Raw genomic sequence first — 19,830 nt, 5'->3', positions numbered from 1 at the left:
GCAGAAAACCGTTACTTAAACCATAACATCCCAGTATCTTGTCAAAATCCACCATAGTGCAGAGTAGACAATTATGTATATATACCTTTTTCTTTTTTTAATACATTTTTAAATGTAAAGTTAAATAGGACATATAAAAATGATCAGAAAAGTGTTATAAAACTGTTTACAAAATGAGACCAGATTGTTGTGCTTGTTAATAACAAATGGTTCTGACCTGGACACATCACTCTCACACAGTGTCTCTGTTTAGTAGACAATAATATCTTAACTTTAGAAGTTGTCATCTCTATTTTCAAAATAGGCCATATGAAATCATGACACTCAACACCCTATTTATAATAAACACCATATTCAGATGAATTACTACTGGAGATAAAACACTATTATTATCTTCAGTTAACCCAAAGTTTTAGGTGTGATCAGGAATAAATAATCAAGAGCTAAAAAAATTACCTTCCACTTACAAAAGAGTGTGACATGTTACTGGTAATGAAAACACAAAATTTGATTTGTGCACAAGTTTGCAATGTCCAGCTAATGTATGAAGACTGACATAGTGGCAGTTTTCCAGCAGACAAGCTTTTCAATCAGGGTAAGCAAAAGAAGGTCATTGCTAATAAAGATGGAAATTTGACCAAAAGGAAATGGTGCAAGGAAAGGGTGAATAGGCAAACCATCAGAGGATTGTCAAAAAAAACCCCATTCAAGAATCTGGGAGAGATTTACAAGGTGTGGACTGTGTTTTGAGTCAGCCTCAGTGGTCTCAAGACCTCATTTCAGAAAGAAGAAGGTTTTTTGTTTAGGAAGGTCAAAGATAAAAAATAGAAAAGATTTATTCATTCTGTGTAAAATGTATTTATAAAAATGACCGCCAATTACTAGATTTCATTATAACAATATTAGTACTTTATGCACTTTATGTGTAGATTTATATAAAGCTAAGAAACAGAGAGAGGAGTCATGGTAGAAAACTCAATCATGTCTTGATAGCGAAGAAAGATGAAAAAGAGATACTCCCTCTCTCTGCCACACACACACTTTCTTGATCTCTCATTGGGCTCAGGTGGATTGTTCTTGTCAGTTTGACATGCAGGTCTCAGGTTACTGCTGTCCCCTTGCTCAGTGAGAAGAAAATGTGCAGGTGGTGTCATCCCACCTTTGATATTCCCCACCCCCGACTCATACAATAACTCTCATCACTTTAAAAAAAAAGACAACATATCACATTTATCCCAACTGAGCAAATCTGATGCAAAATCACCAAGCTATAGTGTTTGTGCATGTATGCAGTATAAATAGATAACAGCTTCTTATGTGAGATAAGACTAAGTGGGCCTCTCACAGAGCTTATTGAGCTATCAGGCTCTTAATTACTGTTTTGCTTGAAATCTCTGATTGCTAAGGGGGGATTTATTTACAGTACATGAGATAAGCAGGGCAAGACATGATGGCATAACTAAAGATGTTGCTTATTTTGACGTTTTATTTTGCAATGAAAACAAATTTTCTGAATAGTCATGAAAAAAGAGCCACAGTGGCTTCCCCGTTATTAAGTATGTGACACAGAATTCAGGCTGGATGAGATAAGAACACATTAATTACTTTTAGTCTTACATCTTTTATAGACTGTTCTTATGCATATATAGCCATTTCATTTCATATGATTTGATTGCATTGCTTTTATTACTTGCATGGAACACATTACGGACACTTTTCACTATCTTCTTTTCTTCCTCATTCCCAGCATTTCGTTTATATCTGGGAATAAAAGACACACAGAGGTTAACATTTACATCTTCTGGCTCCAATTTAATTTGTTCAAATAAGTTGATAAGAAAAGGGGGAAAAAAGAGTCATGGGAGTAGTTAAGCTTCAACCATACTCCACACAACACACATTCCAGCTTCAATGTTTTTGAAGACATGAATTGCATTCCTTGTCTGTCCTTGCTTATACTTGCCTTGGAATGGAAAACAGGATTTGACAAAAAAGAGTATGCCTAAAACCAAGTACAGAATAAAATGTGCAAGTACAGAAATCTGGATGTTTGTATAAGAAAGAGGTTCATAATTACTGGTCTGGATGTGGTCAGCGTTATAATCACTCAATTTTACTCCCTCTCCAAATGCCCCAGGGTTGTTATTGTCAAAATGTTATTAAATGCATTGTGGATAACATTTGAATATTACAATGCACCAACCAAACAGTAAACCTCTAAATTTTATAACCAATGCAATACATAATTTTGAAATTGAAGGAAAGTATTGCATAATTTGATTTTATTTTTATTCCCAGATTAACATATAGCTAGTATGTGAAGGCCTCTGTTAGCAAACAGCCAAATATGAAATAATGCCACAGGAAGTCATGGGAGACGTTTGCTGCAAAGTAAATGGTTATGAAGGATATAGACCAATATATAAAAATCATCTTTGTGGATCTGCTATTGTGTAGCGGTTTTGCTTCGTTTCTGGCAGGTTTTTCTTTTTTTAATGAAGTGAACATGAAACTGAGTGGGCTCTGCCTGTTGTGAGCATTAAAATCTATTATATAACCAAAAGGTCATTCTTAATCAGTACCCTCTTTAGTACAATCAAGAATCAAAAAGTCCTAAAAATATGACACTTAAGCCAGATAGTTTATAACGAAAACTTTAAAAGACACAGAAGTCAAAATATTGTTTTAGAGAGAAGGTTTCATAACATTATTTTCTTTTTTTTAAATCCATAATTTCTTCATTTAAAAATGAACATGCTATACAATACAACAGCAACAGCTACAGCTTTTTTCATCTTATCGATTGTGTGATATTTGTTGTATAACAATGAATTCTGTTCCTAATCCAGTACTTTTCATTCTATTTTATTCCATTCCATTTCTGTTTTGTTTGCCTTTTGGAGCAGACATAAATTACCCTGCATGGCTGGTTGTGCGCAGTCTTGAGTGCATGTGAGGGAATGAGCGAGTCGCAGTGTGTTTGTACGTGACGTGGTTTTGGTTTGAACTTTGTCAGCTGCACGCACAACCCGGCTCAGTGCTACAGGGAAACGTGGGCGTTATGTCTGCCAGGCCTCTTACACTCGGCTTGTCTACATTTATTACTCACATGGGCACACACACTCACAGACACAAATACATGTGCACATATCCCCAAAAACACACAGGGACACATGCACAAAAACTCACATATTTACAGACATGCAAAGTCATACATGCACACATACAAAACTAAAGTCACAGAGCACGCAGGCACAGAGGGCCAAAGTCCAAGATTTTTATGTCTTTAAATTTAGATGTTGGCGTGCCCTTCCCTGACTATAATCTGTTTATTAGGAGTCCACCGATAAATCAGTCCTCGGTATCGTCTGATATTTATATGTGCAGCCAAAATTATTTACCAATCTTATCTACTTCAGCAAAAGTCTAAAAATCAACCACTGTCCTTTATGGCTCTGCCGAAAAGAAGTTTGACTGAGAGTCAGGCCATGTCTGCATATCCCACTGTTGCCAACTCAGTGACTGTTTTGTTTAGCAACATTTCAGACCGAAAAAATTGACCACAAAACTGTGATCAGTGAATCTCTACTTATATCTGTTATATTAAAATTCATCCATCCATCCATCCATCCATTTCCTGTTCACCCTTTGTCCCTAATGCGGTCGGGAGGGTTGCTGGTGCCTATCTCCAGCTACGTTCCAGGCGAGAGGCGGGGTACACCCTGGACAGGTCGCCAGTCTGTCGCAGGGCAACACAGAGACATACAGGACAAACAACCATGCACACAGGGAGAATTTAGAGAGACTAATTAACCTGACAGTCATGTTTTTGGACTGTGGGGGGAAGCCGGAGTACCCGGAGAGAACCCACGCATGCACAGGGAGAACATGCAAACAAGAGTTAGTGGCAGCTGTAGCACATATTTAGGTTTCAGCAAGGAGATAAAAAGCTAAACAGATAAGCCCTGTGCCTGTGTATGTGGGTCAAACCGACAGTACATATACTAGTGGTGGTATGTTTATTCATTTAAATACTTTTTTATTTGTTTCTTAAGGCCCCTTCCTGGCCCAAGGGCCACAAGAACATATACATTTCAACTGGACATGTTACAAAAAACCCTCTGTTTTTAAGTTACTATGGCTGTAAGCATATTGTTGTCCCAAGACAACAATATTTGGTCAATGGGCAGGAGCTGAAAATCGTTGAGTAATATTTTGGAAAGAGAAAAATATACATTCATTCATTTATTTACCCAAATCACAAAAAAGAGTTTTAAGTGACCTGTAATCTTTGCAGGATAATTCAATCGAGATTTAACCGGTAAAAGTCTGTTCCTATATAGTAGTATGCTTGTCTCAACTTAAGATGGTCCTGATGCCAAAACAAAAAACAATGAAAAGGATAAGTCTGTGTGTTTTACAAATAGAATAACAATACATAAAACTCAAACTTTGTTTTAAAGAATCTTTGCTCAATGTTTACTTCTCAAGGTTAGAATTGATAATTCAAAGTATTTTAGATTCTGAACAAGACGAATAATGCAGTTAGGTGTAGGAGGCCTCTTTAAACTTTAAATGTAAGCAGACAAAGTTGGCAATTTGAGCTACAAATGTTTTGGAAGAATCTTCAGTCAAGCCTTGCTTTGGAAGTGTGTCACCCCCAAATGAAATTCTATTTCCACGCCCTTCTAAATCCTTTGGCCATTTGTGAATTTACACTCTTGATCTCTGTGGGTCTCTTTGCTGTCATGACTCAACTAACTCAGAGTTACTGTTGCTCTGTTTACTTGGGTGACAATAATGGATTATTGAGATGTCAAACATCACCTTCTACCATATTGCATCCAGTAGATGGCCTCGTTGGGCCTGCTGTTATCTGCTGGCTACAAGTTCAGCGCAGGACATATGGGGAATACATTTTTAGCACGACTTTTGATTTTACACCTTTGTGGCATTTGCATTAGATAAAGTAAATAACTAAGAAAGTTCTTACAATTTTGCTTCCTTCATCAAATATGATATCGTGAAACACATGGGTTTGAAAAAAAAAAACCTTTAACCAGCTGGTCACGTTACACAGCTTAAATTCTTCCGAGTGCTAGCGTTTAGGGGCTTAGATTCGAGTTGCGTGGCTATACCCTTACAATCTCCTTGGATGGAGAAGTTGTGGCAGGGGACGTGAACCAAAGCAGCAGGCAGCTGAGCGGAGAGAGAGGAGAGCGCGCATGAATAACGCTCGTGGAAAGATCAGAGTCATTTCCGTCACTCTCCGCCGGCCGCAGTCACGTCGCGGTGCTGCAGTCTCACTGAATGTCGCACAAACAAGGATACACCCCGGCGAAACAAAAAGGAAAGCCAGTAAGGACCGAAAAAACACCTGAGGACCGTGGAGTCTTGGAGAGCTTTCCACAGAGCAGAGCGCAGACTGGGTGAGCGCCTTCCCTGGCATCAAGATACAAACTGGACAAATGTTGGTTTCGATTTTCAGTTTAATACTTTTTTTAGCACTTTGTTGAATTTTTGAATTCAAACATATTTTATAAGCCGACCCAGGACGTCTGAGCGTTTCAGGAGCTGTCCATTCTCACGCAGCAAGGCGCACGCTGTCTTTAACAACAAAAAAAACCTCAGGATGTACATCTAAAACTGCCCCCGAATTTCAAGGACGTCCAACAAGGGATCAGACTGCCAGAGATGATTTAGGTGGGTGGTCAGAACGAGTGGCATTTTTTTTTTTTGAAAGGGGGTAAGAAGCTGCTGTGCTGCGTTAACAGGAATAGCCATGCGCATTAATCCACATGTAAGAAAAAACGCATGAGGATTATAGGACCAAACATTCATGACACAATTTAACATGTCTTAATCTCTAATCATTATTTTTTTTTTATCATTGTCTGTCTTAAATTTAACTGTTATAATTTTGAATGGTTAAAATTGTCCATCTCAAAACTTTTTGCTTGATAGGAAAAAAAATGTATAAAACAGATTTTAAAAAAGAAGGCACATATTATTAGGGGTGGATCCACTTCATTACAGTGCCTAATATAACCACAGAGACACGCCTCGAAAACCACTAAACAAATCAGATAAATGCGGTGCAAAACTCATCAATAGAAGTCATTGATGTGGTGGTATATAAGGCTAATGATTGGCAAAACCGCTGTTGACTGGGAAGCTCAAGGGCAGTGGCTGTGGAACTTTTGCTGCATGCAATTACAGGGTGCAAAAAGAACATTAACTGATGGATACACTTTTCGTTTTTGTTTCAGATTTTTACATGAAAACCTCTTCTGGCTGGGAGTCTGGATGCAAACAACAGCTGGAAAATTCCTCCCCCTCTACACACTAGAATGTCGACTGTCTGCGCTTCTGCTGCTTTTACTGCTGCTGCGGGAATCAGTGGACCGCGGAGTTTTGCGAAAGAAATTTCTGAAGAGAAAAGTTTAAAAAATTTATAGCTGCACTTGCACAAAAATGTTTTTTGTGACGAGCAGCCAGTGGATGACCCAGTCCAAGAGAGAGCTGGTACCCAGACAGTTTGTATCTCCACCATCTGTGTAAAAAAACTCCAGCAGAAGCACAGCTGCTGCAGGTTGGGGATGTGATGGGGTGATTGCTAACATCCCCATTCGCCCACCCTCCCTCTCTCACTGCATTAGCGCTGCGATTACAAACAATGGATCAGAATTTCTCAACAGTACGAGACGGCAAGCAGCTCACGCCAGACAGGGACTCGTCCAAGCGAGTCTTAACAGGATGCTTTCTCTCCCTGCTTATCTTCACCACACTGCTTGGCAACACCCTGGTGTGTGCAGCTGTCACCAAGTTCCGACACCTGAGGTCGAAGGTCACCAACTTCTTTGTAATCTCGCTGGCCATCTCGGACCTTCTGGTGGCTATCTTGGTGATGCCATGGAAGGCAGCCACAGAGATCATGGGTTTTTGGCCATTTGGGGCATTCTGTAATGTGTGGGTAGCATTTGACATTATGTGTTCCACTGCCTCTATCTTGAACCTGTGTGTTATTAGTGTTGATCGTTACTGGGCTATCTCCAGCCCTTTCCGCTATGAACGCAAAATGACCCCGAAAGTGGCGTGCCTGATGATCAGTGTAGCATGGACCCTCTCTGTACTCATCTCCTTCATTCCTGTTCAGCTAGACTGGCACAAAGCTGAGACCACCAGCTATGCAGAGTTAAATGGTACATACCCCAGTGAATTGCCCCCTGATAACTGTGATTCTAGCCTTAATAGGACGTACGCCATCTCATCCTCCCTCATTAGCTTCTATATCCCTGTAGCAATCATGCTCGTCACCTATACCCGGATCTACCGCATCGCCCAGAAACAAATACGGAGAATATCTGCCCTGGAACGTGCAGCAGAGAGTGCCAAAAACCGACATAGCAGTATGGGGAACACCTCAAACATAGAGAGCGAGAGCTCATTCAAAATGTCGTTCAAACGGGAAACCAAAGTCTTAAAGACACTCTCGGTCATCATGGGTGTGTTTGTGTGCTGCTGGTTGCCCTTTTTCATCCTAAACTGCATGGTTCCCTTCTGCGAACCAAACCTGCCAGATGGGTCCACAGACTTCTTCTGCATCAGCTCTACCACTTTCGATGTGTTCGTGTGGTTTGGCTGGGCAAACTCCTCTCTCAACCCCATCATCTATGCCTTCAATGCAGATTTCCGCAAGGCCTTCTCCAGACTCCTGGGCTGCCACCGGTTGTGCCCGGGGAGCAACGCCATTGAGATCGTCAGCATTAACAACAACATGGCAGCCCCCGCGCCCAACCCTAACTCTCAGTATCAGCCCAAGATCCACATCCCAAAGGAAGGGAACAACTCTGCAAGCTATGTGATTCCTCACAGCATCCAGTGTCAGGAGGACGAGTTACAGAGGAAAGATGGATGTGGAGGCGAGATTGAGGCAGGAATAGTAAACAGCGCCCTGGAGAAACCTTCCCCGGCCATTTCTGGGAATTTAGACAGTGATACCGAGGTAACCCTGGAAAAGATCAATCCCATCACACAGAACGGGCAACACAAAGCTGTGTCATGTTGAGGATACCTTTGCGAAGATGGATCAAAACTCATGGAGGACCATAAAACAAACATCCAGGACAAGGATCTCCAAGAATATGCCTGATAGAAAAAAAATGTGACAGGACTCTGGACTGTCAATAAAAATCCACATAGAAAAACCTACAGAATGTCAAAAAGTAAAGGCACTTTATCCGGGATATAACTATCTGCAAAATACTTTCAGCATTTGAGGATGAAATCCTTTTATTTGATGATAAATGTTGATAGCATGTATATTAAAGCAGAAAAACAGTGCATATGCATACATCTTTGAAATATCTCCTTGGATGTATACATCTGCTCAGGTGTACTGTACAGCTCAGCATTGACACTACTCTGGAAGGACTTAAACACATTAGATTCAGCAGAGGAAAATGTAGTATTAGAGAAATATCATGTAGGTAGGTGCTTTGTAGGTGTTACATGAAAGAAAGAGCAAAGTGGATTAAACAGGTGCAGTAAAATTAGTTGCTTGTTACTTTTTTGCTCAACTCTTCAGTATCTTAGCAATGGTGGTTTTATTGCAAAATTTACATCTGTATTGCAGTGGTTATTTATTTAACTATTTAAATTTTTGTAAATGCCAAAGTAACTTTTCTATAAGTCAAGCCTAAAAAGATCTATTTGAATCCAATCTTGGTTTTAAGGTTATGATGTAAAATGTCCAGATGATTTGTAGTCAGAGAAAGAGAGACAAGGAAGTTTTGAAAATACTGTAATGTTTTGTTTTTTTTCTCCTGTACCTTTTTCTGATCAAATTGTCTTTCTTAAAACCATCCTGCATTTCTTTTCTACATCATCCTCCTCTTCTTTGCTTTATCTCCCCACCTCCTGCTTCTTATTAAGCAGTCATTTATTCTTTTCTCATCTTCATTTTCCTGTTCTTGTTTGCTCAGTCTGCAAATCCCATTCTCCTTCACGATGCCCCTCTTTCTCATTTTGTTAACAGCCTTCTTTTTTTGCACCTGTGCATCTTGTCTGCACTCTCCTCACAGTCTCCTTTGGCAGTCCTCCATTTTAACTTACTTCTTCTGCCCACTTTGAGTGGTACTGATGGTTTTTCACTTGGCAAATACATCTGGTACAAAAAGAAAATTTAATGAAATTAAATAATCATTGCACTCATACAGAGAAGCTGGGGATACAAGTTCACTAAGCTGAAACACGACACTTACTGACCTTTTGCAAACTTCCAGATATCAGATTTGTAAATTGCTCAGGCTGGGAACCATACTGTGCTGCAGTGGTTATGTGGAGCATGCAGTGTGACAGAGTCGCTTAGTTTTACAGAGGTGAAGTCACAGACGATGCATCGTGATGTGGATTAGCCCTGAGCTGTCGGGCATGTTATGCGTCTCTGCACAGCTGCACTTAGAAAACACTCCCAAATTAGGACTAATTAGGAATAAATTGGCATATTTCACAGGAGCAAAACATTAAGTTCTTATTACAGAATAATAGTCCAGATGCTGCTGATTAGAATGCAGCTGCCCTAGGAAGTAGTATTTTCACTTATTTTCCATGATTATGATCAGATGTAGTTCTTCCTGAGCAACCAGATTTTAACTAACTTGATTTGTAAACAAAAATGTTTTGACAATAGGCCAGCACAGGTCATTTACAAACAGGGAGCTGAAATGACCAAAAGAGTTTTGGTTTCAATCTGAATTTCAGTGTAATGGTCAAAAACCTGAGACACACTTCTCTGGATATATCTTTATGAAACAGGTATTTTTTTCTGGCATTTTAAACAGGATTACTATTGAAATAATAGTAATCCTGTATAATATCTATGCACTGCCAGTAGTCTCCGATGAAGTCCAGATTACTTTCATCAAACCTCAAAATGTGATGCGATCTTGAGCATGCCTAAATTAGGGTTGTACTAAATATTCTCAGAAACAGTGGCAGGCCTATTTCTTGGTTTTTTCTAGATTACAATTTTCCCTTAGAGCAAAACTTTTTAACATGTTCTTTTTTGTATTTTAAAATTTGTTTTATGACACACATTTAGCTTACAAACAATTGAATGTCAGCTGATTGAGGACAAACTAAGACAAATTTCAAAATTGTTCCATTGTCTGTGTGAAGTACTTCTCACAGATCAAATAGTTTTTAATAATTGTTTAATGTTTAGACCACATGTTTTTACCACAACATTAAAATTAGACTTAAACCTAGAATTTTAAATTATTTAAGAATCTCCACTTGAAAAAAGAACTTTGAAATATCTAGTTTGTATTAAATATGCTCAGCAGTCCAGTCAAAGTTTACCCTGCTGTGTTTTCCAGTTCATTTTGAAGTTGCTGGGGAAGGAACCCTCACGCTGACATTGCATGCAGATCATTCACCGCATGTTGTTTGTGCCCATGATGGCGTCAAACTGTTGCACATCAGAGAAAGGAAGAACCGATCCAATACAAGGCAATTGGTCTTGAATAAAGCATTTGATTTTCCTGCATTGGAAAATCCAATGCTATCTGGATGGCACCAAAGCGAGGGGGGAAAGCTTTTAGCTCAATATGTTGCTTGGCTTGTGTCACAAATGCACCTCATTGTCCTCCCTGCTTCTCTGTAGCCTCCCATGTGCTCTGCTCCATCAGGTTAGGATTTTATGTTTTCGGACTCAATTTGGATTAGCACCCTCTCTCATGTTGAGAGTGGCAACAGTGAAACAAAGTGCCATAAACTGTGAACAATCCCTTATAATTTGTAACCCATTTATTTTACAAACAATCATTCATAGCATGCTCACTCAGCACCAGTTCATTTAATTTTTTTCTCTGTAATTATCTCCTAACACATCCCGGCCACAACAAGCGATAAAACATGACGTGTGTACAATCCATCAGAACCGGACATGAAAGAAAACTGCCTTTGGGTGGGCTTTTCCTCAAACCCCTCCCTTTCCCTTTGCTCCCAGCAGCTCCTTCTTTCTCTGTCTCTTTCTCTTGACTGCCTCTGTCGACTTGATGAGCGTTCATGATGTTAATAAATACTAGATTTATAGTTCAGCAACCAGAGCTGACTGCTTTCTTATTTTGTAATTTAAATTAAACACCAAATCAAAGCCCTAAATCAAAGCTCAACTGGTTATTTTACCTGTATTTATACTGTTTATTTCTTTTTTTGCCAAAGTTCTCATGTCTGGTTGAATGTGGATGTACTTTTAGCATATGCTGTAACATAAGTGTTTTATACGCTGAACGTTGGGATATGTGGGGACTCTTGATGACACTAAGATTAATTTGCCATTTCTTGTGACGTCTTTTTATACACGCCGTTGGTAAACCTATGATGGTTTACTGAAACCTTCATTTGAAATTATCTTTTTATGACTCTGTATAACCCCACTCCTCCCCCCAGCCCTCTTCATGAGCCTTCACCTTGTCAGCTTTGTAAATCATCTCTCCAGCTTGCCCTGTTTTGATTTTGGAGAACGCCGATGTGAGTGCAAAACTCCCAGAAGCAAAATGTTTTGCTTGATGTGGAGCATTTCCTCTGGGAGACCCTACAAGTTCCTTAGAGGGAGCTATGGCTGTGGTGACAGTCCATAGTCTCTCCATCAGTGTTCTAGCAGTGACGAATGACAACTTTAGCAAATCTGACAGTGCAGAATCCCTCTGTGTCCTCCTAAAACAAGTGGCCAGGCGCTGCAAGTATGGAGTCATTTCAGCAATGATGTTTCACCTCATTTAACTGTCTGACTTAATGACAGAGTCCCTACCTCAACCACAGTCAGCAAGTTTCATGTAAAAAAAATACATAAAACTATTTAAACAGTTAATGGCAGTAATAAGGGTTGGGGTTTGCAGGGATAGAGTATTGTACAATGATGTTCAAAATGTAGTTGTGATGAACACAAGTGCTTTCTATCTTTCAGAATCCTTAATGTGTGTAGCAGACTTACATGCTGTATGTTTTCTCAAGTGTGGGATTAAAATCTACGATAACATGCAAAGTTCACTGAGAATTTGTGTATTATCTTACATGTTTTTGGTGTTGATCCATGAAAGTGATGTCAAAGATTATAACCCTGAGAAATATTTAGTTTACAGTTTGTACAAAGACAAAAAAACAAATGTGCCCTTCTTGTAAAATAAACATGTATGTTTGTTCGTTTTTCATTTGCTTTTGATGTGTTGTTTTTTTTCCAGTTTTTTTGGGCAGGATACCTTTGACTCTCAGTGGGTATTGGACGGTAATGCCACTGCAGAAGATCGATAGAAATTGATTTTGAATGGTGACGCATATTTTTTTCCAGCTCCCAAAGCGTGGTGTCCTCGCTGCCTTTAGTCTGCATTTACATAACCTGATGGTCACTTCACAGCTGACCTCTTCCTCTTCTCCCTCCCATCCTTTATGCCTGATTAGCAAACCTAAATTTGGGTGCAAACAAAGGCAAAGTTTAACATAGGGTGGCATCCTTAAACAGTGCCTCTTAATGTTGACGACTTTAAGAGGCATTCACTTTTTAAAGTAGCTCATACATAATACTTGTCATTGAATTTGCTTCTCAAATAAAACCCAGTTAATTTAGAGTTTTGTAAACATGAGCATAAACGTTTTGAAACTAGATTAAATTTGTGTCCATATAATCGTGATCCTTTATGGAGTAGATGTGTTCTAGCAACTAGATTATCTTTGGACATCAAAGTTATGCCACAATTCTGGATTGTGGATGGACCACTTGTTAGTGCAGAATAACAATTGGTAGAATTTGGTAAAGTTTACTTTACAGATTTGGATTCCATGCACTTATCCGGCATTTAAGTTTAACACAAAACATTTCAATATGTTTGAGGTTAAAAGTTTTGCAAGGTAATTTCAGGAAGCATGAACTGTTCTCTATCAGACCAGTTATGATGTGTGTTTGGTTTCATTTCCATGTTGGATCACCCAATTTTGTCTAAGCTGACCAAAACAGTTACCAGTAGAAGTGAGGAAAAGCTGGAAAATCTCCCAGTGTGAAAACTGGCAACGAATTGGACACACTTTGGTGTTCTAAGCATAACCATAAACATGGTTTTGGAAATGATAAAGCAGGCTGACAGTAAATTTCTGCAAACATCTCAACCTCTATCCCTTCAAAAAATGTCTAAAGCACTATAATAGCCCAAAAAACAATACATGAACTACACCAATTCTACCAAAAGAAGTTCCTAAATATTCAACACAACAACATGTTTTTGTATAACATTGCTACAAAAAGATGTGGTTGTGGTGTAAGTTAATAATGGCCATCTACCAAATCTTTCTTGTGTGGATTTGTTTATATTGGATCCTATGAGTATAGCTTAGATCATGTGTGGATTACAGAAAAAAAGCCTACAATAAATTTAAACCTGTGCTAACAATTGTTGTTTTTGAAATTCGTAGAAGTATTCATAATAATTTTACGCTATTAAATTAAGTATTCAAATGCATGCTTAGAGGCCCAGAAATGACATTCACGCACATGGTACCTACATAAACTTCTGAACAGAACTGTAAATCATTGATACATTTTCAAGATTTGTAATATGCAAAAGAATTAACAGTTGAAAAAACTAAATAGTGGAAACTGTGATCAATAATATATCATCATCTAGCTAGGTCAGAAGTTGTGTCGTCAGCATTAAACCTGAAGGCAGGACTTAACATAAATCAATATGACTTCCTTTGAAAGCCTTGACAAAATTTGTGACCTCTGAGTCAAACTGTCTTGTAGAATCATGAGAAAGGTGAAAATCTACTCTGAACAGACTAACATGCTGCTCCTCTGTATTTAAATCAAATATATATAAATACTTTATGGCTATGGTTCTCAAACTGTGGCACAAAAATTACTGGTAATACTTTCAGCATTTGTGATATTCAGAGGAAATTCTGGGCTCAGCTATTCACAAGCTAAGTGTCAGGTAAGCAGGTTATATTGTACCACTAATAAGCCAAACAGTGAGATTAATACAGTAGTACATGCCTAGTAAGCCAAAACGGGAAGAGCAGCACACAATATTTTGAAACTTCAACTCAGAAGAAATTGAAGAAGATGACAAGGAATATAGAATAAGTGAATGAAAACAAACCAGTGAAAAAGAACTAACAGAAAACAGTAGGACTGGTTTATTTTTGTACTGTAGGCTAAATAGTATTGCACATTGGAAGCATAAAGTGTCTCTCCATTTTTAACATTAAACACTAAAGAAGACTAATAGACATTGCATAATTATATGTGAGAGAAAGATTCATTGAGACAAACAATGCTTGAATGCCATGTTGGATCTAGAAGGTCTAGACATTTTTGAAAAATCTGAATGTTTGGAAAATGTTAGGTTTAGTGAGATTGTAGGGTATCCCAGATTAGACTGGGTGTAGATGTTACAATGTTTGTTTAGGCAAAACCACAAAATGATCAAAAATCCTGCTACCTTCATATATTTCATGCGACCTGATGGTCTGTTAATCGGTCATTCTGTGGAAAATATCCAGCTTTGAAATCACATTTTTATTATTAAGCAAATTTGAAACTTTCCTTTCCTGGACAAGTATGCACCACTTTGTGTTGGTCAGTCACACTAAATCCCAGTAAAACACTGAAGTTTATGGCTACAATGTTGTAAAACTGTGAAAAGGTGAAGCAGCCATGTGGTGGGGATTTTGCGAAAATATTTGATATCTTTAGTCAAAATGGCTGGCCTGGAATTTTCTACTAAATTATACAAACCTACAGGAAAACCATGAAACACACACCTATACTGCAGTTGTTTTACTTGATCACATACCTCAACTGGATGTAAGAATTCAAACAGCTGGAATAATAAGAATAAGAATAATAATTAGAGTAGAAGATTTATAATAGAGTTTTAAAGCTCAATCATATTTCTTTAGATTAGTTTGAGCTTGCTGAGTAAATACACCAAGCTAAACTTAAATTAGCCAGATATACTAAGTGTAATGAGAAACAACATGTTAACCATAAGAGAAAAAGTCACATAAGGAATCTTAATAATTTACTTTTTGACACACATCAGGCCTTGTTTTGATATTTAACTTATTTCAGTCTAAAAGGTACTGATGAATAGCAGTGGGTTCACAGTGGAAATACTGTCAAGGATAATGATAGACTGCAGGCAGCAGAATGCAACTCTGTGTTGCTTTTATGTGTGTATGTGAGCGAGCTGGACATGCATGCATGGAGTAATGTGCTTATGTAACAGCAGCTTCACTCATTCAGCTCCTTTGCTCATTCGTAACTTATCAGAGGCAAGAGGCAGCTCTTCTCGCTCCCTTTTTGAAACCCAGAGAAATTTTCCCCACGGATAAAACTGCAAAAAATCTAAATGCAGAGAATCATATTATCTTTATATGTGAGACATGCAATATTCCAAGCTTTGCACAAATATGCAGTTTGCTAAATGATTCTGCTGATATTTATAAGATACACATAAGATGGTTCAGCATTATGAGCATTTTGACTTTGTGTTAAGTATTTTTTTCTAACCCACAGTTAAAAGAATGTGAAAAAAAACTCACAGTATATTTACAAACACAAATAAGACAGGATATAAAAGCTAGCAAGTTTTAGTGTGTTAGATATAATCTAGTGCCAATGACGACGAAACTAATTGAAGAAAATAGAAAGGCAAAAGTATGAAATAACAACTGTTCAGACTTTGCAGAGAAGAGAGAGCTTTTGTATAGTCATCAGACACTCACGTAAAAACCAATTACCATTTACATTTACTTTCTTTATGCCAGATGATTCAGACATACCCAGAAAAGTGAGTGACAAGAGTGGGCCGTTTTGCATGTACAACTATATAGGCCATTCATGCAATATTGCGATTGATATGGAATCTTATGTATTTATAATGACTTCATTTAATGTCATACATAATGACTTCATTTAATGTCATACTGTTTCATTTGCTTGTTAATTTTAATGTGAGGTATTATGCAAAATTGACTTTTTGAGCTTTGTGTCATGGTGTAATGTTATCTCGTCATCAATAACATACCTGGAGCATTGCCTTCATTCGTTCATGCATGTTTGAAAAATCCTTGAATTTCCCTTGACAGCCATTCAGGAGGGCCTAAATGCTCTATTTTCACAGAGTCCTTCCTTGGAGATTCAGTCTCCAAGATGAGTTTCCCACTCACAGAACACCTTCCCCTCCCCTCACAGCTCTTCTACTCAGCTCTTCCAGACTATCCAGCAACAATTAACAAATATCTGGCAGAACTGCAAGTCTGCTGAGCTCATTACACAAACTACTTTTCAGTCCAGCACTTCTACGAACTGAGGTACATGGCGGAATGGAAAAAGCATTGTTGTGATAATGTGCTGTAGGCAGTGTTGGAAAGAACAGGAGGTTCTTAAAGAGACAGACGCCAATTGCAAGACCTCAAACTGTAAAGTAAAATTTCTGCTACATTATGTTTGATATATGCAGGTTTTTCTTAAGAATATGGTTACTACAAAATAGCACCATATGTCTGGAACTTACATGAAGCCATCCCTTTAAAGCTTTATTGGAGGAAAAAATGAAACTTCACTCTTCCCAGTATTATTTCTTAAGTGTTTTTCCACGCCATGACAACACAATATGTCTGCTGTGAAAGCTGTTATAGCTACAGTAATAGCGGGGCTGTTATTGTCAAAGTCATACTGTCATCTCTTCACCGCCTCATTGATGTGCTCTGTGTGTTTTAGAGAGGCTACTGTTGGATCCAAAATGACGCAATGAAACTCAGCTGTTTCTTTTGTTGCATTTGGCCCAAAACTTGAATCAATCACCTAAGGGTGACTGCGTCCAGCCTCAGAGATAGAGTAAGGCCACCGGATAGAGCTTGGAGTAAAACTAATACACCAACTGCAATGAGGCACACACACACATGTGCACCAGGCTAAGGTAGCAGGTGCTGAACCATACTGTGGATAAACTGCTTTGGCCCAAATATCCATTCGTCCATCTAATTGTAATTGCATCGAGGTCCTTGGTGCATTAATTAGGCGCCTAGTTGTGTTCTGTGGTGTACAAGCCTTTTTTGTGTGTTTTGTCAGAGTTAGCAGCAGAATCCCATATCAACCCCACAGCCCTCTTCCCTGTGCACTGAAACAACAAATTGAGTTGAAGTGTCACAAGGATCGTAGTAGAAAGTGTTCATACCACATTTCCTCAGATGCCAGTATACCATTCCAGGAGAGACTTTCTGAAGTAGGAAAAGAATTTGAAGAGGAAATAGCATAGTTTGTCCCAACCATCCAGACACCAAAAGTTATCTACATTGGCTCTGGGCCAAATCTAGATGAGCATTTGGCTCAGGCCTGTAAACGGGCCGGGCCCATTACCAGAATGATCTGGATTACAGATCTGGGCCAGAGAGGTGATCCACAAGTGCTATGACAATACTTCATTTGACTGATGAAATTCTCTTTTCATTCAGATCTGAACCGGATCAGAGGTTTTTTGCCGATAAGTCATAATTCCATGCAAAGACAACCTCTGACTGTCATGGGGATCTGGTGACTTGTAAATGAATTGGGTCCAGATCTGAATGCTGTCTCAGTAGCCCAATAGTTCCTCAGGATTTCATTTACAGTATTTCCTGAGAGGGTGAATTTTTTTCTCTAGAATTCTCAGAAGCACATGAGACCTCTCGGTGGACTTTCCTTTCCACAAAATGCTAAATAACAGCATTTATTGCTGACACTTACCACCAGCAGGACCTGTGTCCTATTTTATGCATGTTATTTCATCTTTGTGTTTAATTAAATGCTGTTTCGTTTCAATTTAATGGATTGTGTCTTTGGACTGTACCTCTGCCGAAAACCTCTCAGAGGCTTTCTGACAGCTACTTCAGTCATTAATCAAGTGGTTCTGCTCAGCACTGAGGGGCCATGTGATTTGTTCAGGGTTGTTCAGCGTCCTGGCTCTTGTGCTATTATGGAGTACTGAAGTTATTTTAATGGCATTGCTATGCTTAAAAATGTCATATTGAGATATCACAACTGCTTAAATTGAATTGATTCAAGTAAAAAATATTAATTGTTTTGAGGTTTTAAATAAAAGATCTCTATCCTGGGAGAAAACCTTGTCTGTCATTATTTGATTTCTGCTGATGAGCAAATGTTCTAGATGATCCTAAATGTTGCCTTTGTTTATCTGGTATAGTTACATGCATTAGTTGGTGCTTTAAACTGTCACACCCTGGTGTTGATTTCAGTCATTGCCTTCTCAGTCAATTTTTATTCTTTATGTGATTATAATTTGCTACAGCTGGTTTCAACTGCAGATGGACCGGACATATTTTTTGCTGGCATCTTGTTTTTGTTTACTACAAATGTTAACAAAAGCAAAATTAAATTATGAGCACAATTGCACTTACAAGTGAAAGAACACTTGTAGGTGTTACAGTGAAAGTGTATTTTACTAGCTTTTACATCTACACAATGTGATCATGAAAATTGTGCGTCTAGACATAAAATTTGATTATTCCGCCATTATTGACATTTAAAGACTCCCTGGTAAACAAGCAGCTCTTCTTAGCCATTCTGCCTTGTCTTTTCCCCACCTAAACAAAACCAAGACTTTTCTTTTGATCTTTTTTTATTCCTTTTCTGAAGCTAATCTTCCTTTTCTCACCTGTCTGAAATCAGTGGGATGGCTCCCTCCCTCTCACTGCTTTTTCCTGAGTCACACTGAAAAAGACATGTTTAATATTAGCTCAATGTGAAATTAAATCACATATTTTTGTCATAAGTTGTGGTGGAGGGTAGTGAGGCAGACGCTGTAGACCCAGGTTAAAATGAAGTGATGTTTTTTAATAATGAAAATCCACGAATACATGGTCCAAAAACCTGGCAGCGGAAGACTAGGGCTCAGCACTGGTAGCAACAGGCTACACGAGGACGGACCGATTCACGCTACAAATGACAAGGACCCGACAAAGACACAGAGACACAGGTGACACTAAATACACAGGAGGTAATCAGGGAACGAGACACACCTGGGAACTAATCAAGGGGAGAACAGGACAACACAGAGACTCAGAAACAGAGGAAACTAAAAATTAATACACAGAAAAACTCAAACCATGACAATTTTAGGATTTTACATATATTATTATATATTTTCAAATTTTAAAAAATACAAAATAAGACTTGTGAGTGATTTGTCAATTTGCTCAATTGACAAATTAGAGAGATAATTGAGATTGGGCTGGAGTATTTAAACAGAATTATACAAGCAAAAATTTAAATTCTATGGAAACTAAAAATAATAAAAATGTATTAATATCATAAAATCACTATTTTAAAATAGACTGAGTTCTTTAAGGGATTTCAGGGTAAAACACATTATGGTCTGCAATTTATATTTTCCATTATATTCTTATTTATGTTAATTAGAGATGGACAAATCAAGCTTTTACAGGGTGACAATGATTGTGGGCCTTTGTTGCGTTCAGAAGGTGGGAACTTTGAATCCAAAAGAAATTAAGGAATTACAACAACTTTCCCATTTATGCATTAAAATATGTTCCTTGGCATTTTTTGATTTTTATTAAACTCGATAGTGCAACAAAGTATATGCTTTTGGTTGATGCTCTCATAGACCAAAAATAGTGGGAGTTTTTAGTTCTTGTACATTTAATGAAATACATAAAAGAGAGAAGTTTTTAAATGCTAGTAATCACTGATTAGAGCTGATAGAAAAAGGAAAAAAGACAATTCTGAGTTATTGATTCATTGGTGCATCT

General features: G+C 38.2%; 1 protein-coding gene across 1 annotated transcript; it reads left to right on the top strand.

Annotated features, from left to right (window-relative positions):
- The first annotated feature begins 5,073 nt into the window (after positions 1-5,073).
- Positions 5,074-12,215, top strand: drd1b (dopamine receptor D1b). Its single transcript, XM_028032428.1, has 2 exons — positions 5,074-5,703; positions 6,270-12,215. The coding sequence occupies exon 2, from the start codon at positions 6,677-6,679 to the stop codon at positions 8,066-8,068; it is 1,392 nt and encodes a 463-aa protein (XP_027888229.1). The 5' UTR covers positions 5,074-5,703; positions 6,270-6,676; the 3' UTR covers positions 8,069-12,215.
- Positions 12,216-19,830: the final 7,615 nt, after the last annotated feature.

The sequence above is a fragment of the Xiphophorus couchianus genome, chromosome 11, assembly GCF_001444195.1.
Source record: "Xiphophorus couchianus chromosome 11, X_couchianus-1.0, whole genome shotgun sequence".
NCBI classification, from domain to species: domain Eukaryota; kingdom Metazoa; phylum Chordata; class Actinopteri; order Cyprinodontiformes; family Poeciliidae; genus Xiphophorus; species Xiphophorus couchianus.
The sequence above is the reverse complement of the archived record's forward strand: the minus strand, read 5'-3'. Positions and strand labels throughout refer to the sequence as shown.

Coding starts and splice junctions, on each gene's coding strand:
- drd1b (XM_028032428.1), top strand. CDS start 6,677: ATGGATCAGAATTTCTCAACAGTACGAGACGGCAAGCAGCTCACGCCA.